At 50.2% G+C, this 21,337-nt stretch overlaps 1 protein-coding gene across 1 annotated transcript in view; it reads left to right on the top strand.

Annotated features, from left to right (window-relative positions):
* Positions 1-1,982: 1,982 nt before the first annotated feature.
* LOC102446142 (transmembrane protease serine 9-like) overlaps positions 1,983-21,337 on the top strand; it is a 44,064-nt gene continuing 24,709 nt past the window's right edge. Inside the window, exons 1-6 of the mRNA XM_089772735.1 lie at positions 1,983-2,195; positions 3,139-3,227; positions 9,761-9,926; positions 12,629-12,882; positions 15,384-15,520; positions 16,041-16,190. Coding sequence (XP_089628861.1) covers positions 3,182-3,227; positions 9,761-9,926; positions 12,629-12,882; positions 15,384-15,520; positions 16,041-16,190 — 753 coding nt within the window. The 5' untranslated portion in view covers positions 1,983-2,195; positions 3,139-3,181. The remainder of the gene's footprint in view (positions 2,196-3,138; positions 3,228-9,760; positions 9,927-12,628; positions 12,883-15,383; positions 15,521-16,040; positions 16,191-21,337) is intronic.

The following is a 21,337-nucleotide window of genomic DNA, read 5'->3' as shown; positions in this document are numbered from 1 at the left end:
GTTGCGATCGGTTCTCACCCCCACCTTCCAGAACAGCAAAAGGTTTGTTTTCTTACATTGACTTCTACTTCTGCTGCTGCTGAAGGCAGCACAGGTATCCCACCCTCCTTGCCACTTTCTTATATCCTATGAAGTTCCACAACTGAGGAAGAATCACTGGAGACCCAGAGAGCCTGAGCAGTTGCAAGTGTCCATTTATTTCATAACAAAGAATTAACTAGAACCAGCCCAACCTGGCTGGACTGACCCCTAGTGACCTAACTCAGGTACTATAACAACAAGATCTATATCTACAACCCCAATACACAATAGTCTCCTCACATGCACCCTGCAACATTGGGGGGCAGCGGGTCATACAGCAGTCGCTTTTAAAATGGGGAGGTGTGCACCCACCCATCTTTCCCTGGCTGTAGCGGTGAGCGCCAGAGGGGACGGGGAGGAGAGGAGCCAGCGGGCACAGGGTATCTGGGGGCAGACGTGGCATGAGATTAGGGCTTCAGGGGAAGGGATATGGGGTGGGGTCTTGAGGGAAGTAATAGAAAAGTGGGGGGACTGCTCAGAGTCTCAGGGGGATGGAGAAGCATGTTGGAAGGGGTGGTGAGGGGCAGAGGTATCAGGGCAAGGAGTGGCACCAGGGTGAGGCAGGGGTGACCCCCCTACTTTTAGGGACCTTCCATCAGCCCTGTCTCCGCGCTGAAAGAGGAAGTGCCCAGGTCTCTTCCAGACTCACGTCCGTGTCTGAATTCTGCAGCTGCGGCCAGAGGGTCGTTTTTGCCTTTGGCCAGAGGCAAGTCCACATCTTGGCAGCCACAGTGCCCCAAAGAGCTGTATCTAGGCCATTGTTTCTCAACCTTTGTTTATAAAATACCCCTTTTAAAATAATAAAAAAAAAAGATAAGTTCCCTCAGTACCTACAGTTTTCAGACACACACAATTTTTTTCTACTTTTGCAGCACATTTGTTGAAACAACTTAATCGTAGCCAGGTGGGCGATGACATTTTTGGGTGTACAAAGTACAAAACTAATAAAGCTCCGAAAAACTTAAACACCAATTTCGTTTAATTTCAGTTGTGTTGACATACCCCCTGTGACGTAGTTGGGGGCTGTCTACTCTAGTGGTCCTGGGCCAACTCTGGTGGGGCATTCCCCGGTTGCTGTGTGTGCTGTGGGTGACCCCTATTGGCCTCTGTCTGTAAGCACTGCCCAGAAGGGGGGGTGCCCCTGAGCGCTAGCACGCAGACAATTACTGGCAGAGGTTTCTCACCTGCCCAGGAGAAGGGGTTTAAACAAAGGAAGGGATGTGTCTGCCTCGGGGGATGTGTGTTCTGTGGTTTTGAGAAGTGGCAGTACTGACTGGGAAAACATGAAGAGAACAGACTAAGCCGAATACTGGGGGCTCAGAGGCCTCTGTACCCCTGCCCCAAGGGGTCTGAGGCTACCTGCCCCTTACTCCGATGTCCACATCGAACTCGGGCTGTCCTGTGTCCCTGAGAAGCGTTAAATCCTCTCTGTTCTACTGACTGGCAGAGTCACATCTGGCTGCAGACAGAGGTGCAGGGCTGGGGGGGTCCCTGACGCACCATCACACACTTCTCTCGAGTACCTCTAAGGGTACTCGTGCCATTGGTTGAGAAACACGGGGCTAGGTCCCTCGCTGCCCCCCGCAGAGAGAGGGGGTCAGGCGAGGGTTATGGGCTGTCTGAATCTGGGAATCTGGCTGGGCCGCCATTCAGGAAGTCAGAGTCCGAGGCAGCCCCAGGGTAAACCCAGCGCCAAGTATCAGGCAGCAGGGCCTGGTTACCCGCAGTTGAGGGCACCCACAGTGGGGCCAGGTCAGGACACCAGGAAGAGAGGAGGAAAGACACATTCCGCAGCAGGGCGGGAGGTGCAGGGAGGCAGGTTTGGCAGTGGAGAAGGTGCCATTTCAAGGGCTAATTCCTGCCAGGTTCCGGACAGAGATGAGAGCAAAGGCTGGGTCCCTCCCCCACTCCCCGGCACCAACCGATGGCAGCCAGGTATCTGGGGGTGGAGGGAGGCTCCCGGTGGCTAAAACATTGATCATCTGCTTAGATCCAGTCATGACAGTGACTCACAGGGACGGCCCGTTTCTCGGCATATAAAGTGGCCCATCCCGGAGGATTCTCAGCTTTCTCCAAGGCACAGCCGCTGCGGACTCGCCGGTCCTGAGCTACAGGTGAAGTGGGGCCACTCCAGCTCCTGTCGTCAGCATGTCTGGCTGGGGGCGGGGGCATGGCAGCCGGGTGCAGAGGGGATTGCTGTGGCTTGGGGAGTGGTGCAGGGAAGAGGTCCGGGACATCCCGTTGTCACTGAGAAGATCATGGGGAGGCATCTCGCTGCTATGGGGGTGATTACGGGCTTCTAGAGTATCACCCCGTTCTTGGGGAACGGGGCACTGCTCTCTTATTGGGAGATTATGGGGTGGGATGGGGCGCTCAGGATGGACGGACGGTTTGACAGCTTAGTGGCTCAGCTGGTACTAGGGAGACATGGCTTCTAATCTCTGGGCTGCCGCTGCCTCCCTGTCAGACATCAGCCCAGTCACGTAGCTGCTCCGTGGCTCGGTTTCCCCAGCACTGCAATGGGGACCGTAGCCCTGCCCAGCCTCACAAACGGTTGTGGGATAAGCACAGCACCTGACCTGGGGTGCTGCCGTGATGGAAGCCACCCGGCATTGGAGAGCTATTCATTTCTGTGTTGTAGAGCTGCTGGGGGAAGTGGGGGCTCTGTTACTGCGGCAACGCATGAGAAGGGGAACTAGGACGAGAGGGGTGGGCTCAGGCCAGCTCATGGAGATCTTTGCCGGCTGGCTTAAGATTTCATCCCTCCCCCCACAACAGATCAGATGTTTCCATGGAACGTGCCCCTGGGGGAGCCTCTGGGTGGAAGTGGACGATGGAGCAGAGTTGGGGGAGACTGGCCCCCCCTTGACACCACACAATCCCAGCGTGTTTATCCATGAGGGGCTCTGCTATCGCCCTACGGTACAGGCAGGGTAGCTGCGGGGCAGGGAAACAGCTTGCCCATGCCTGACTCCTTAGCGAGCCCCTTACCTGCGGGTCACCCGTCCTCCTCAAGGCACCCCCGGCCAACGATTCCCTGTCGCTCTCTCCCTGCAGTAAACCAGCGACGTCGCCGACTGTTCCCATCGCCACGGCCGCCATGCAGCTCCTGATCCTCGCCGTGCTGGTCGCCGGGGCAGCGGCAGGTAGGGAAGAGCCTGGCGAGAAGCCACCATTGGGCGGGGTGGGAGGGTTCTGCAGTTTCGACACAGGCCCTACAGGAGTGTCTCAGACATGGCATAAGACAGGTTGCTGCTCCAGAAGCGCGAAGATCCAGGAAGTGCCTAAATCGGTTCCACAGGTCGTGAAAGGGAATTAACATAGACAGGCCTCGTCGCTGATGAGCCTCCATTGCTTGGGGGCCAGCCAGGAGCCCTGATTTCACAAGCGGTTTTCATCCCATGTCAGCACAGAAGGGAAGAATTTTGAAATTTCCCACAAACTGGAATGTTTTTTGGGGAGTAAAATCTGCTTCTCTCAGGGTATGTCTGGACTACAGGGCTCTGTCACCAGAGCCATGTAGATTAGTTTACTAAACATACCCAAATGAAGCGGCGATTTCTAAACATACCCAAATGAAGCAGTGCCGATCGGAGTTGTGCGGAGGGAGCCAGGCTCCCTGACTTAAACCTGTAGGAGTCGGGGGGCTAGAACCGCCCGGTGGTCACGTGGGTGCCATGAGCCTGAGAGGCACATGGGGCTGCGTGACCCTGCACCCGTAGGCCCCGACTGTTAATGGCCTGAGGAGGAACTCTCGCACGACCAGAAACCTGCGCCCGCCTCCGTCGCTTGTGCCACTGACACTGCCGATCTATGTGTGTGTTGGGGACTGGGCTGTCACCAGGCCTGGTAGGGCAGGGGCTGTTCCTGGACATGGAAGAGTGGCTTGCTGCATGGCGGAAGTGCAGCAGCCTTAGAGCAGCCATGATGTACCGAGGCCCCTTTTCAGAGCAACAAGTCATCTGCGGAACTTTCCACAGTTGGGTTGGGGTCTGATAGATCAGGAAGGGAGGCCCAGTGATGTCATCTTTGAGATGACCTATCGAACGGACAGCTGCCAATTGCCTGTACACACCCTTGTGCGGGTCAAACCCTGCTCACGAGACTGTGAAGGAGAATTGCACGGATCGTGCGATTGTACAATCGATAGAAAAAGAGCAAATGTCTCCGTTGGGGTGAGGTGTCACAGATCCCAGGCTCCTCCCTGCTGCCAATGCTGGCCAATCTCCAAGTACGCGGCTCTATTTCCAGCTTTGGAAGGCTTCCAGGACAATACCGACTAACCATTGCTCATATTTGATTAGGCCAGGAGTCTTTTGCAATGCTAGGGCTTGTAATGCATTAAGTATTGTGTGTTTACACCATGCTCCCCATATACAGGCAGATCTTCGCACTTCCTATCTGCAGATCCTTGTGCTGATCATCATTTAAAGCAACCAGCTGATTAATTCTATGCTGGGTCTCATTAAATAGCTGGGTTGTGCCACGCATGATATAAATTGTAAATTGCTCTTCCTGTGATTAGCCGCTGATTCTCTGCAGCTTTGGCTTGTGCAGACAGTTGACTTCCTGTCCTAACACATAGTCTGAATGTTTTCAAATCTTCCAAACATCTACAGGTGACATTCCTGAAATAGTCTTCTTGTGGGCCCTCAATTTCCAATAGGAGTTAAGCTATGCTCTCTCCTAGAGGAATGCAATTCATGGATTGCTTTATTCATCCCCAATACGACAACATTTCATGCTTGTTGATAAGCTGTGATCCTACCACAAGAAGCACTGAGAAAAAAGAAAACCTACTTGGTTTCATCATTGGACAAGTTACATCATAGTCAATGATTGGATCACAAACCCTAAGTTCAAAGGGCACATTTAGCATGCACTTTTTGGTTCCTGAATTATTCAGAAAGGGTACATCTAGACTACAGGGTTTTGTTGACAGAAGTTTTGTCGATAGACACTGTTGACAAAACTTCTGTCGATAAAGAGCGTCTAGACTACATCCAGTTCTGTCGACAAAGCAAGCCGCTTTGTCGACATAACAGTGTGGACGCAAAGGACAGTGTAGATGCAATAATGCCTTCTATCGACAGAACTCTGTCAACAAAAGGCGTTATTCCTCGTAGAATGAGGTTTACATACGTCGACAAAACTGCTGAGTTTTGTCGATGTTATGTCAACATAACTCAAAGGCAGTGTGGACGCAGGTATAGTTTTGTCGACAAAAGTCCACTTTTGTTGACAAAACCCTGTAGTCTAGACACACCCAAAGATAGCTACAACTCACATTTCATCCTTGTATTCAAGTCTTCATAAGGGCAAACTCCCCCCAGGCATCAAGGTCACACAAATGGCTTTGCTCTTTCAATTCTCGTGACCTCATCTGTGCACAAGGGATGTTGAATTTGTTGGTGAGGTTGTCTAGGTTTTATATTCTCCCCCTTTTGAATCAGTATCCGGTGGTCAAATCTCTTCCCAGCCACTGGTTGGCAGAGAGATCGCTCCATCCAGTCTCTGTTCAAATATAAGATCTTGCCTTCTAATTCCCTTACCACAAGAAATAGGACAGTGGATAAGTTCTGAGTGGAGAATAATAGTCTGGTTTATCCCTTTTGTTGGTGTATTCCGCTTCTGGAGGTCCAGCAATGGAGCATCCCGGTGGGTTTCATGGGTCTGCCTCTTGTTAAATAGTTTAGTCCCAATTTTTTGGTTTTGGCGAAACCCTAGAACAAAAGGAATGGTGTGGTGTATCCGAAATGCCAGAGTCCATTTTACATTGCCATCTGCTGGACACTAGCCATCATAGCTCCTACAGGGGTTGTACTGTTAGGCCTGAGGAAGTCCCTCCTACGACCCGGATGACGAACAGAACGTCACCCTGATGAGTAGAGTAGATTCTGTCTCTGTCACACTTGCCTCCAGTTATTCTCAGTGCGGGCGCCATGGACGTGAGTGTAGCGATGACTCAGAAGGGGCCGATCTGTGGGTTGCACAGAACCATGGTCTGGTGCTTTGCAAGACACCAACAGGACCTGGTCTTCAGCCCTTCCGAGCAATCTCGCTCTGGATTTGGTCCAAGTCGGCCTTGGCCTTGCTCGTGGATTTCCCCGCGGGGTCAGCTACCTGTGAGGGGTCCTGATTTAAATGCTCTTGCAGATCCTGCAGGCCGGTCTCCATCTCTGCTCCCGCTGAGAGCCTGGCAGTCGCACCTGGCGTCACCTCACCGGGTGTTTTATCAGTAGATGCAGCTGGTGTTGCTCTCACCGCCATGAGACTCAGAGACATGAACCTGTCCCATTTACATCCACTGGCCTTCACCAGTTTCCTCAGCTTTAATTGTCTGGTCCGATTGCTTCATTCCACCATCTCAGATGACGAGAGTCTGTTTGGGATGTGTAGTCTCTGAGGGACTCCCGTTCATTTAAGGTAGTCCTTAAACCAGCACTGACCATAGGGGGATATGGGACCCAACCCTCCCTCCCTTTACCTCAGGCTGCCCTGGGCCCCACAGAGCTCCCCCTAAAATCATGGGGCCTGGGGCAGCTGCCCCAAACTCTCCTATGGACAGGACAGCTCTGCCTTAAAGAACAGTCCAGCAAAATGGTCCCTGGTCTGATTCCACCTTTTCAGGGCTCCCCCATCAAGGGAAGACTTGTGTGACCCCAGTCTGTTTATTGACCCCTTATTAATGCAGCTTCTAAGGTCCCCCCACCTCATCCTAAGTCTGCGTGCCCCAAGACTTTTTTGCCAGTCTTTGATTTAATTACTGATAGTCAGATCTTGCCTTAAGGCTGGTAGTGATGATTAACTGCCCGGCCTCTAGATGACTCTCCTTGGGTATGGTGGGAAGAGGGGGGCCCGGGCCCGCCCTCACTCACGGGCCCCAGCCCCTAAGGACAAGGACTTGACTGTAGTCCTGTCTGACTGGCAGGGCTTTCCTCCGCAACATGCCAGCCCACGGGTTTATGTCTGTCGCCCTGCCCTGGGATACTTCCTCTCCCCCCTTCCACCTACTTGCAGGCGTAGTGTCCCCAGTTCCACCCCACCACCGGAGGACGCCAGTAGCACCCCGCGTGGGCAGGAGTGGCTCAAGGTGAGCTGTCAGCAGCTGGCCCTAGGCGGAATGCGCGATCGGCACCCCCGTCTCCATAGCCCTCAATGGTGTAATGGCATCATTGGGCGCCCTATTGAACGCGGCGCCCTAGGTGACTACCAAGGTTGCCTGCATCCATGGGCCGCCCTTGCGCGTGGGTCCTTTCTCTCTCCCCCCTTCTCGGCGTTAGTTACCGTCCTCCCCTTGACTCTTCTCCCTGCCTCCTCTTGTGCGTGCTCGCCCCAGCGTTTAAATCCTCCCACCGGCCCTTGGCATCCCTGCCGACGCATCTCCCTCCTCCGCCCCCCTCCCATTGCGTGCTCCGCCCTTCCCTTTAGCATGCTGACGTCAGCGGTGTCAGCTCACGGCTCCTCCCCATTTCCTCCTCCACCTCCCACACCGCTGAAATCTTGGGGTGCCTTGCTGCGGCGTGCCTGCTCGGTGGCAGCCGAACAGCCGGTGCATCACTGGTATCCCACCCCTCGCACTGCCAACCATGCGGTGACCGGGGGATCTATAGTGCAGAGCAGCGCTGCCCCGTCACAGGGAGCTAATGTTTTTGACCCTTCTTCTGCTGTCCTGGGAAGTTCTTGGCTCACCCTCACCACACCCTGATCCAATGTCTGCATCTCTTTTAAATCAGACATATCAGACTGGGCAATTTTAGCAACCACGACTGAACACTTGGGACTGATGGAATATTCCTGGTCCCTTTCTCTACGGGTATGTCTACACTACCCCGCTAGTTCGAACTAGCGGGGTAATGTATGCATACCGCACTTGCTAATGAAGCCCGGGATTTGAATTTCCCGGGCTTCATTAGCATAAGCGGGGAGCCGCCATTTTTAAATCCCCGCTGCTTCGAACCCCGTGTAGCGCGGCTACACGGGGCTCGAACTAGGTAGTTCGGACTAGGGTCCTATTCCGAACTACCGTTACTCCTCGTGAAACGAGGTGTACCGGTAGTTCGGAATAGGCACCCTAGTCCGAACTACCTAGTTCGAGCCCCGTGTAGCCGCGCTACACGGGGTTCGAAGCAGCGGGGATTTAAAAATGGCGGCTCCCCGCTTATGCTAATGAAGCCCGGGAAATTCAAATCCCGGGCTTCATTAGCAAGTGCGGTATGCATACATTACCCTCCTAGTTCGAACTAGGAGGGTAGTGTAGACATACCCTACAGGATCCCACTGGCTGGGCTCCTTCCAGCTCCAGTTGACCAGGCTTCCCATTTTCTGTAGCATATGGCGCCAACAGGCCTTTTTTTCCCCTCCCACTTTACTCAGCCCCCTTTGGCGCGGTGATTTTTACTGCTAACCAGTACCGGAGGTATCCCAAAATAGCTCCACAGTGGGGACGGAGCCCTAGCGATTTCTTATTGCCATGTGGGTTTGATTACTTGTTGTATTATAATAGGTTTATAGTAAAATAATTTGGATGTAACACCAGGCACCAACAGGCCACATCCTGCTCAGAGCATTGTAACCGGTGGGGTTTTGTAAGCGAGGTGTTTGATCAGGAACAGGGAAAATGAATTCTACTTCACACCAGTACACCCTGTAAGAGCTGCCTGCAGTTTGGTTCTAAAAAATGTTGCTGGAATCCACATTCAGGAAAGTGGAGGAGAGTTAGTCCAAGTAAGAGCTAGTAAGCTGCTCTCTGAGCAGTGTAACCCCTCTCCTTTTTGTAACGCCCTTTTAGGTCCTTGAAAGCTGCAATCTCGATCTCTCTTTTCCATGCTAAACAAACCCAGAAAAGCCCCACAAGCTCTGGAGGAGAAAGACAAGGCTGTGAGGGAGTTAACAAATCCATTGCATCTTGTGTCAGAGGAGCAATCGTGCCTTTTCCACAGCCTTCAGAAGCAAACCCGACCTCCTCACTGCAGAAGACCAAACCACCTCTGCCCCTCCGTGGGGAGCTCCATAGGGCAGCAACATTTCTGGCGACCGGCCCTGGGTGCCCCAGTTTCACAGTCCTGCGCAGGGCCTCATAAATCCTATGGACGGCCCCAGCCCTTCCCACACAGCGTAAGGCAGCAAGGTGTCTCCCTGAGAGAGCCTTGCTGAAAACGCAGCAGCTTCCTCTCCCTACTGGGCCCAGCTGCTGGGGACAGAGGCCACGTGAGCCGAAAATATGCCAGGGGCAGTGGGGGAGCCAGCTTGAGTCCTTTCCCTGGCAGCCAGGCCTGGGTGGAGAGTGGAAGCCATCGCCTGCACAGCTGGGTTTTCTCTCAGGGAGCGAGGAGCGGCTGCTCCTCTCCACACACACACCCAGCCCAGTGGCCAACGACAGGGGCCGAGTGTGCCAGGGGCAGGCACATCGGGAGAAGGACAGAGCCGCTCTCCCTCCCCCATGGCAGGCCACGCAGAAATGGGGGGTGTTGGACCCGCCCTTTGTGGCCTATGAGCCTGTCCCTGTCCCTGCTGGAGACATCGCACCTGGGGCAGCCTCAGGTCACCTCATGCTCTGCACAGCTGCGCACGAGCAGTAGCTCACAGCCCTCCTGCCACCAGTCAAGCCACACGGCCATGGCTGATGCTCACCCCAGCCCCTGCCTGGCTTCTGGCTGACGTGAGTCTCTCTCCACAGCAGCCTCAGAGGCAGAGGAAAACCGGATCTATGGGGGAAAGAACTGTGACCTCGGCTCCCGGCCCTTCCAAGCAGCTCTCATGATGGACAACCGCATGTACTGCAGCGGGAGCCTGGTAGACAGGAAGTGGGTGCTCACTGCCGCGCACTGCAGAAGAGACGCCAAGTAAGTTGGCACGGAGGTTGGGGGGGAGAAAGGAAGAGGCCATGTGCCCAGTTCTTATCTTCTCCTTTGGGGCCCCCCTTCTGTGCCCACATCTCCCTCTGCACCCTCCCAAATCCCAGCCTCATCCTCCCATTTTTCCAGGCCCCACACCATTTTGTGGCTCTTCTATGCGCCCTCAGGGGGGTTTCAGCGCCCTGCTTCAAATGTGGCTGCCCAGATCAGAGGCGGCAGGCCCGTATGGCTCTCCCCAGTGGTGTGGTCAGAAGGAAACTCGCCCCCTGCACTTACCAGTGTTAGTCCTTGGAGCTTCCCCCTGGTTTTCAAGGAGTGCCAGATTTCAAAATAAGGCACTATTCCAACAAGTCCCTTAATCGTTGTGGAACAAGTGTTACCAGGACATCGGACTAGCACGCCCGTTATTTTGAAATATATTTAGAAATAACGGGCCCATTAAAGACACAGAATTGCTATTTCAGGATACTTCTGGTATCCCAAAATAGCACTGCTGTCTAGACATACCCTCACCAGATTAAGACAACAGGGGTGGGAAGGAGGACAGATCTGTTTTCAGGACCTGCCTTGTTAACAGAGCTCTAGAAAAGTAACTATGCAAGTTACTTTTGGGAAAGCACCACACATTTGTTCCAGCGTTTAAATTTTCATCAAGTATTCCCCAGCACTTCCCACATCCCCTCTCAGCTTGGGCTGTGGGCTTATAGCATCACGATGTGTCTTGCATGCAATTTTCAGAGGGGGAGCTATGTAACTCTATTTCAGCAAAAACAACGAAGAATCCTGTGGCACCTTAAGGACTCACAAATTTATTTGGGCACGCATGCCCAAATAAATTTGTGAGTCCTTAAGGTGCCATAGGACTCCTTGTTGCTTGGATGCAATGTGCCATGTGAGGCATCAATGGAAAATACAGGATTTGTTAACTATGTGTATGTGTAGGTACCTTTTGGTATCTGGGGTTACGGACATTGTCCACGTAGATCTATTTCAAACGTGTTTTCTCCTGGGGTAACACCCCACAAGGCATTTTATTTCCCATCTGAGCAGCACCTTGTGAAAGGGCCAGATTTTAGGGTGCCTTATGCAGCCGGGTAGTTCATGTAAGCCTAGGGATGGAATTCGTGATTTGGGGTAAAAATGGCTGCTTTGTTAATGACAAAATGCCCACAAATTCAGGATGTACTCAACTATGTGGGCTGGTTTGCCTGAGGATGGACCTGTGCATTATTGTGGGTTCCTATCTGGGCTGCTCTCTCCTGTCCATAGCGGGACTTCTCCCTGCTCATCCCCTCACTCTGCATCCACCTGCTCCTCTTAGCCAGCAGCTAGTGAGGGCTCTTTACTGCCAGACTGGGACCAGAGAGGAGCTCCCAGCCTCTGACACTCCACTCCAACCTCCAAGAAGGCCCTGTGTTCTGTCAGAAGCTGCGGGGGTGGGGAGCAAAGCAGCATGTGGGGGGAGGAGGAAGGAAGCCCCGAGCCCTCGGCCACCAGCAGCTGCATGGGAGAGGACACCAGGCTCTCGGAAGAAGCTGCATGAGTGGAGGTGGGGGGCTCGGTTCCATACGGCCCCATCTTTCATAAACACACCGCTGATCGTGAATCCTTTGCCCCTGGCTCTTGGCTGGGGGGGTGACCAGATGTCCCAGCAATATCAGGATTGTCCCACTATAGAAGATCTGTCTTCTGTATACAACCCTACCCCTGCCTGAAAAAACATAACCTGGCATTCACACTGGCCATCTGCTCCCCCTACTCATGGGACCCCGTAAACATGGTTTGTTTTACTTTTGCCATGTCTGATGCACTGTGGTTGCTCATCCCAAGTTATACCTCCGCACGGGAGCACTGAGAATAGCAGAGAGAAAATCTGGGTCAAATAATTTCAAATTTTTCAGTGAATCCGAATGTCGGGGCAGAAAAGTTGGTTTCAGATGTTGCAAAAAATTTTTTAACATAAACGAATAGGGCACTCAGAGAAAAAGGCTCAGATGCCAATAGTAGCATATTTGAAAATGTTGACATGAGATACTGACATTTTTAAAAATACAATTAATTTAATTAAATGTATATTGTATATCATTATTATTATTGTTATTATTATTGTTATTATTTCCAAATATGATAATAGCTGCTAAGCCTAACTCAGGAGCAGCTACACAGCACCCTTAACTCAAAATAGTCTGTGCAATTTGCACTACACAAATTATTTAGCTTATTTTGAGGCTATTTCAGCTGGGTAAAACTGGGTGCAAGAAACAATAGTGTCAGCAACAGTGGCTAAGAATATGAGGAAGGGGATTACTGAGACAGGGAAACAACTAAAGAAGTATACTGTGTACATGTGGCAGGAGAACAAAGCAGGCTATGTCCAGCAAAGTAACTGGACCAACTATACAGTGCACGATACTATGGAAATGGAGGATACATGCATCTGAATAGGGTGAAACTTGCGTAAAGTAACCAATACTTGTATTTTTGTGTCTGTGGCCTGCCCCATACCTACCCTTCCCCATGACTCTGCTCAGTTCTGTGAAGGCGAAGTGTGTGCCAAGAAAAAATGTAGATGCATCTGGAGTCAAACTGAGCTTCACGGGATCCACTCAAGGCTCAACAATACTTGCTTCCCTGCCATGAGCTTTGACTCGCCTCCCCTTGATCTCCTCCTTTGCCCTGTCTCCACGTAGGTCAGTGCGGGTGCATCTGGGGGATTATGACCTGAAGATGAACGAAGGCACAGAACAGATTCGAGGAGTTAAAAATGTCATCGTGCACCCAGACTATAATCGCCGCCCCCGGGACAATGACTTCATGCTCCTGGAGTTGGATGCACCAGCTGAACTCAACAACAACGTGAAAACAATCGGCCTGGAGACCCAGTGTCCCATACCTGGAGCAAAGTGCACCGTGTCAGGATGGGGCACAGTCACGACCCCCGAACGTAAGGGGCGCTGGGGCATGGAAGGGAGGGATTGAGGTTGGGCTCAGCGTCAGGAAGGGGGTTGATAATCGTTAGGGAGACCTTGCTAACGGGTTGTCAACAGTCTTTGGCTTCTCACACGGGACATTTTTCAACTTGAAACAATTGTTGCTGCAAAATGCAGCTTCGACAACACCAACATTTGGGGAGATCTCACAAGAATATAAGAACATAAGAACGGCCAGACAGGGTCAGACCAAAGGTCCATCTAGCCCAGTGTACTGTCTGCTGACAGTGGCCAATGCCAGATGCCTCAGAGGGAGGGGTCACCACAGATTATCCTTATGTGATCTCTCCCCTGTCACCCACCTCCAGAGAAACAGAAGCGAGGGACACCATTCCTACCCATCCTGGCTAACAGCCATTGATGGACCTAACCTCCATGAATCTATCTAGTTCTTTTTTGAACCCTGTGAAAGTTCTAGCCTTCACCGCATACTCTGGCAAGGAGTTTCACAAGTTGACTGTGCCGTGACTGAAGAAAAACTTTCTTTTGTTTTTTTTTTTAAACCTGAGGCCTATTAATTTCATTTGGTGACCCCTAGTTTTTATATTGTGAGAATAAGTACATAATTTATCCTTATTCCATTTTTTCCATATCAGTCACGGTTATATAGACCTCTATTATATCCCCCCTTAGCCTTCTCTTTTCTAAGCTAAAAAGTCCCAGTCTTTTAATCTCTCTTCATATGGGACCCGTTCCAAACCCCTCATCATTTTTGTTGCCCTTTTATGAACCTTTTCCAATCCCAATATATCTTTTTTGAGATGAGGCAAGCACATCTGTACTCAGTAGTCAAGATGTGGGCAATAAGATATTTTCAATCTTATTCTTTATCCGCTTTTTAATTATTCCGAACATTCTATTTACTTTTTTGACTGCCACTGCACACTGAGTGAATGTTTTCAGAGAACTATCCACAAGGATTCAAAGATCTCTCCTTTGAGTAGTTGTAGATAAATTAGTCCCCATCATATTGTACGTATAATTGGGATTATTTTTTCCAAAGTGCATCACTTTACATTGATCAGCATTTAATTTTATTTGCTGTTTTGTTGCCCAATTACTTAGTTTGGTGAGATCTTTTTGAAGCTCTTCACAGTCTGCTTTGGTCTTAACTATCTTGGGCAATTTTGCATCATCTGCAGATTTTGCTGCTTCACTCTTTACTCCTTTCTCTATATCATTTATAAATAAGTTGAATAGGATGGGCCCCGGGGCAGACCCTTGGGGGCACCCATTCGGAAAACTGACCATTTATTCCTACCCTTTGTTTCCTGTCTTTTAACCAGTTATCAATCCATGAAAGGATTCCCTCTTATCTCATGACAACTTACTTTGCTTAAGAACCTTTGATGAGGGACCTTGTCAAAGGCTTTCTGGAAATCTAAATATATTATGTCCACTGGATTCCGTTTGCCCACCTGTTTGTTGACCCCCTCAAAGAACTCTAGCAGATTAGTAAAACATGATTTCCCTTTACAGAAACCATGTTGACTTCCCCCTAACAAATTATGTTCATCTATGAGTCTGACAATTTTATTCTTTACTAGGGTTTCAACTAATTTGCCCGGTACTGTCGATACACTTACCGGTCTGTATTTGCCAGGATCACCTCTAGAGCCCTTTTTAAATATTGGCGTCACATTAGCTATCTTCCAGTCATTAGATATGGAAGCTGATTTAACGTATCAGGTTACAAACCAAAGTAATAGTTCAGAAATTTCCCATTTGAGTTCTTTTAGAACTCTTGGGTGAATGCCATCTGGTCCCAGGGACTTGTTACTGTTTAGTTTATCAATTTGTTCCACAACCTTCTCTATTAACACCTCAGTGTGGGACAATTCCTCAGATTTTTCACCTAAAAAAAATGGCTCAGGTTTGGGAATCTCCCCGGGTATGTCTACACTACCACCCTAGTTCGAACTAGGGTCGTTAATGTAGTCAATCAAAGTTGCAAATGAAGCCGGGGATTTAAATATCCCAGGCTTCATTTGCATCTTGCCAGGCGCCACCATTTTTAAATCCCCGGTAGTTCGGACTCCGTGCCCGCGGCTACACGCAGCACGGAGTAGGTAGTTCGAATTAGGCTTTCTAATTCGAACTACCGAACTACTCGTTGGATTTAAAATGTCACAGACATGCTTCCAGTCACAAGGAAAATGGAAATATCACAACATCTGGGATCCCAAAATAATGACTTGTTTGCCCTGAAATGAGGGTTTTTTTTTCTGGCTTTCTTGTTAGTCAAATATCTCCTGTTTTAGAAAAGCAATATGGCCAGATCCCAACTGGGTCAATGGGCCGTAGCTCCACTGGAGTCAATGGGGTCAGATCCTGAGCTGGGGTCAAGCAGCCATCTTTCCATTGGGCTCAGTGGATCTATGCCAGTTGAGGGCCTTACACTAAATTTTCATCTCTTGCACCCTCCTCACAAGCGTGTTTTCCTGTCATTGCCCAGAGACCTTCCCCAACATCTTACAGTGTGCAGATATCTACATTGTCAGCCAGGACAGCTGCAACAAGCATTACAAGGACTTGATCACAGAGAACATGTTCTGCGCTGGCGTGGAAGAGGGAGGCAGAGACGCATGCCAGGTAAGGGGCAACCTTGGAGATCGGGGCAGGTGCCGGGTGTCAGAGCTCACAGAGCTCGGTACTGTCCTATCCCCAGCGACCTCCAAATCCTTCCAGGCTGCTGCTGAGGGGCAGTCGTCAGCCTGTCCTCTTGCCCCGTGGAAGAGCAGCCAGACTGCCCTCCAACTGCAGCAAGGCCTAAATGCTTCATCCACCTCTTTGGCCTGCCCTGACCCCCAGCACTGGTGGAGCAAACTGGGTTCACCCAAACCCATTTCTGCTCTTTACACCCTCGCTATCTGTATGTCCCTGCCGCCCCACGTTTTATGTCTGGCTGGCTGTCGCCCCCTACTGGAGGAGATGGGCCTGTTGTGTGTCTGTGTGTGTGTATGCACCTGAGTCACCCCCTGCTGGAGGGTAAGGGACTTCTATGTATGTGTGTGTCTCTGCTGCCCCTTGCTGGAGGGGATGGGCCCTGCTCTCTGTGCACACGCACTGGAGTGTCACTGTGTTTGCTGCTACCTCTGTGTTGTCTTTGCAGGGTGATTCCGGAGGCCCACTGGTCTGCGACGGGAGGCTGCAGGGTGTGGTCTCCTGGGGAACGGCCTACTGTGCCCTGAAGGGACTGCCTGGGGTCTACGCCAATGTCTGCAAAGCCGCCCAGTGGGTGACGGACAACATAAGGGACAAGGCCACCAAATAGGACTGAGGACTCATAGCACATCATACCTGCTCCAGTAACCCACCAACTCTCTCCCTCCAGCCCCCGCCCCTGCCATGCCTTCCCTCACCTCACCACAGCACCCAGGGGATACCGAGTGGGGTGTGGAGAGATTGCTCGGGCAGCACTGTGCAGGGGGTATTGCGGAGCGGCCAATCCAAAGCGGCCAACAGTTACAACAGAGACCTGGAACAATCCAGCACATGATGAAAAATGTGTAAGTGGCATAAAAAGCCCAAATCAGCCTGGAGATTGTGAGATTGGTTTAAAAGCCAGGAGATCAGCTTGAAATTCCCAGGACTAGTTTTCACAAACCATAAAAGCCCTGAATCTGCCTGGAGTGAGTAGGAGCGGTTCAGAAATCCAACTTGCTTTAGATTCTTGGGAATGGCCAAACAACCACAAAGCCACTATCCTTGTCCTGAAATCCTCCTGACGACTGTGAGGTGGGTTTCCAGATCAAGAGATTGGATTAAATGTTTGGCCCGGCTCTACACTAGAACCTTATTTTGAAATAACTGCCCCAAAAGGCGAATTTGTAAGTGGTGCACCCATACGACGAAGCCTGTTATTTTGAAATACTGAGCTGCGGAATTCGCACTCTTCACTCCTGGTTTTCATCAGGAGTAACATTAATTCTGAAATAGTAATTTCAAAATAACGATAGTGTGGCTGCTCCTCAGAGGGTTCCTGGGGCTTTAAGGCTGAGGAAGCACGTCCACATTAATGCAGCCTACATCAGACTCGTTTCGATGCTTCCCCGTAGTGAGGAGACGTGAGTTGCAATTTGTTAAATCAGGAGCTCATTAAGTCTAAACAAGGAGTTCTGCTACATCTACACTGCAGGGTTTTTGCACAAGAAGTCTTTTGTGGAAGAGTTCTTGCGCAAAAACTTCTTGCGCAAAAGTGCATCCATACCTCATGGATGTTCTTGCGCAATAAAGCTTTGATGGCCATTCACCTGTACTTTTTCCGATAGGCTCTTTTGCGCAAGAAACCCTTGCGGAGCTTCCACTCATGCCTTTCTGCACAAGAGCGGTAGCCAAAAAAGGAGTTATGCCTCATAAAAGGAGGCTTACCTATCCCAGAAAAGTGATAGAAATGTAGCCTTAAATGTTAGTCTTTAAAGTGCTGCATAGTCCTGTATTTTGCTTCAGCTATACCAGAAAAAGCCCTCTGTTCTGCCATTTTACTGCCAATTTACTTGCACAAAAGTGCATTTGAGGTGTAGACACTCCACAAGGTTTTGTGCAAAAACCTCGCAGTGTGGATGTAGCCCTCATGTTCAGCTGATTTTCCACCACAGCCCCCAGATCGTTCTGGGAGTCGCTGCTTGTCCAGACAGGGTGCCCCGTCCTCTGAGTCCGGCTGACTTTCTTTGTTCCTAGATGGATGAATTTACATACAGCCATTCACATCCCCACAAGTCTCAGTGTAAAACCTGACCAGGGGAGACTCCATCACGCAAACCTCACATGACTTTATGAGAAATCTCGCTTCATAAAGTCTCACCCCCTCCTGGAGGCGCGTATCTCATGAAACTCTGAGCTTTTGTGGCAAATAAATCACACTCTAGACCAGAGTTTGGAGAAAGAAAACTGAAACTGAGCCACGGAGCAGCAAATAAACAAACCCTAAAAGCTTTCTTTTGTTTTTTTATAACCTGTGATTTTTAAAGCCAATCTCACAATTTTCAGTGGGCTCCAACTTTGAAATTTTGCATCAGAGGGTATGTCTACACTGCAGAGTTTTTCCGGAAAAACAATACTTACGTCGAGACTGCTATTGCATACTTTCGACAGAAAGTTGAAAGAATGGAGGGGTTTTTCGGACGGCAGTAAACCTCATTCTATGAAGAAGAAGCCTTTTTCCAAAAAAGCTTTTTCGGAAAAAGGTGCGTGTGGCCACGGAAGAGTGTTTTTTTGAAAGAAGAGGCCTCCAGGAAAAAGCATCGGTGCCCTGTTGGGCACTCTGTCCACAGTCATTACAACTGAAATGCGAGAGAGCGTCCAATCCATGTGGGAGCTATCTTTAAAAAAAGCACATCGCTTTTTGGTTGCACTTTTGCTGTGTGGATGCATCTTTCTAAATAAGTTTTTCCGGAAGATCTCTTCCAGAAAAGCTTCTTTTGAAAGAAGCCCACAGTCTAGACATAGCCAGAGATGCCAGCACAGAGGATACAAGGCACAGACGGAACCCAAAGAAGAAACTGTGACACAAGAGAGATCGACAGGGAGGCAGCGTGTGCTCCTACAAGCCAGAGCTGGCTGGAAAATGAATCTTCCATACCATGAGAAATTCAGACATTTCACTGGGGCGGGGGCAGGCTCCATTGTGAATGGGAGTGAAAAGCTGACATATTTAACCTCCAACACGATGAGAATGCTAAAACAAATGGTTTTGCTCATGTTGAAACGTTGCCGTTCTATAATAAAAATATTTAATTTTTGGCATCATAAAATGTTTTGCAAAGGAAAAGAACCCATGCGTCAGGGCAGCATTGGCATTTTGAGTCATTAAGTTTTGACTTTGATGTTGCATGAGGGTGTGAAATCTAGTCTGAGCGTAGGAAAAACTTTCCAACTCTAAGGGTACGTCTAAACTACATGGCTCTGTCGACGGAGCCATGTAGATTTGTTGTTTTGGCAAAGGTAAATGAAGCCGCGATTTAAATGATCGCAGCTTCATTTACATTTACATGGCTGCCGCGCTGAGCCGATAAACAGCTGATCAGCTGTTTGTCTGCTCAGCACGCTAGTCTGGACGCTCCCCTGCCGACATCAAAGCCCTTTGTCGGCAGCCCTGGTAAACCTCGTCCCACGAGGAATAACGGGGCTGCCGACAAAGGGCTTTGGTGTCGGCAGGGGAGCGTCCAGACTAGCGCACTGAGCAGACAAACAGCTGATCAGCTGTTTGTCGGCTCAGCGCGGCAGCCATATAAATGTAAATGAAGCCGCGATCATTTAAATCGCAGCTTCATTTACCTTTGCCTATGTGTCTAATCTACATGCCTCTGACGACAGAGGCATGTAGTCTAGACACAGCCTAAGTTACAGTGTGGAAGGTCTAGGTTGGATATTAGGACAAACGATTTCCCTAGGAGGATGGGGAAGCTCTGGGATGGGTTCCCTAGCAGCAGCAGGCAGGCATTGCTGGGTGTATGTGTGTAGACTTTCTTTGTAAATGTGGAGCGTTAGGGTGCAAACGCACCTCTCCCCCTTGCTCCCCCAAATAAGCTGCCTGAGAGAAAGTAGGTGTTCTGGGGGTGGAGTGTTGCTGTCCCCCTGGAACCATCCTCCCGGTGCTCTGAGGCAGGGCCAGGCTGGGCGGTGCTGCACACCCTGACTCCTCCCTGCCCTGGTGCTCCAGGGTTGGGGAGGCTGCAGTGTGCACGCACACACTCCCCTCCCCTCTCTGAGGTCGGAAGGGGGCAGCACATTCATGGTGCACTGCCCTGCCTCCCCAGGAGTGGGGGAGGGGCAGGGCCTAGCAGAAGGGGTGGGACTGGGGGCGGGGGTGAGGGCTTCCACCCCCAGCCCTACCTTCCCCAACCGCCCATGAAGCCCAGCTCCGGCCTCACTCCTGGAGGAGCGGGGGAAGTCAGCCCCAGCCTTCCCTTGGGTGACCAGAGCAATGGGTAGGGAGGCTGGGGCAGTGTGAAACTCCTGCCTTCACCTGGCCGGCCAGAGCACGCTTCCTTGGGGAACCACGGAGCGGGGTGTGTGTGTTTGCACCCTTCCCATCCCCCACCCCGGCATACAGGCTTGATATACCAAACATCCGTCTCTGGGCTCCTTTGTCTTTTACATAGAAACATTCGTCCCTTTCTTATAAATATTGATCCACACACAACCCAAATTTTCACGGGCCACACGCTGAATGAAAGGCGGCAGTGATTTTCCATGGCTGGTTTTCTTTATATGCCCAGGAATGGCGATCGGTGGAATAAATAATTACATTTTTCATGAGCTGGCTTCCCATAGACACCACTGGATAGATTCTACCAGTTAGGTTGGGGTGTACCGTGACTTTCTATGCTTGGAGAACCATTTCACCTTCGTGTAGGGTAACATTTGCCTACTTCCCCCATGCCATTAATTGTCTCTTCCTGTCTGTAATGTTTTCCCTCAACAGTTTCCTTATTTCCAAAGGCAAATTTCCTTGTAGATTTTTCCAGATGATTTGAATGAGCAATTTCTGGCTTATTTCCTGGGCTACCGCTAGGGACACCTTTATATATGGAGATGTACCTATCTCATAGAACTGGAAGGGACCTTGAGAGGCCGTTGAGTCCAGTCCTCTGCCCTCATAGCAGGGCCAAGATTTGCCTAACAGAAATCCCTGACAGTTTTGGCCCAGATCCCTAAATGGCCCTCTCAAAGATTGAGCTCACAACGCGCAATTTAACAAGCCAATGCTCAAACCATTGGGACGGGCTGGCTGGAACAGCCCCCAGGAAGGAGGTGCCAGGAGCACTGGGGCATTGTGGGAAAAGAAGCTATTTGCATATACATTTGACATACATTGAGCTACACAAATTATGGAGCTTCTTCCAAAATCTGGTGCTGTCTGCACAGTGTTAATTTCAAAGTAAATCGTTATGCCAGCGTCTTCCTTAATCCTCCTGCAATGAGGTTTACAGGAAGCCGGAATAAGAAGCCCATTATTTCGAACGTATTTCTGTAGGGTAAACTGAGGCAGCCCTAAATGTGCTAGTAGGCCTCTAAACAGCATAACTCCATCCTAAAATCAAAACACCTGGAAACACCACAGTCAGGATAAGAGCTGCAGGCAGTAAAAAAACCCTGGGCACCATAGCAACCACGTTCTAAAACACTCGGACAGGGTCCCAGTTAGTAACATAAAACATTTTGCTTAAAATAATATTCATAAAATTTGCTTAAACTGTCTTGCTTCACTCCTAGATAATAAGCCTGAGAACCAAGCGCTGCACCAACTCAAGGCCATATCCACCTGCTATAAAAACATCATCACCTATGCAAACTAAAATATTATTACTGTTTTGCTGACATGTTTTGGCATTTAAACAATAACCACCTGTATATTAATTAATGAGTTGTTACTTTGCAATGGGCGGAGATATTATGTAATCTTTA

Source organism: Pelodiscus sinensis, chromosome 22 (assembly GCF_052426305.1).
Source record: "Pelodiscus sinensis isolate ZL-2025 chromosome 22, ASM5242630v1, whole genome shotgun sequence".
NCBI lineage: Eukaryota > Metazoa > Chordata > Testudines > Trionychidae > Pelodiscus > Pelodiscus sinensis.
Note: the sequence above shows the minus strand (reverse complement) of the source record. Positions and strands in the feature narration are given on the sequence as shown.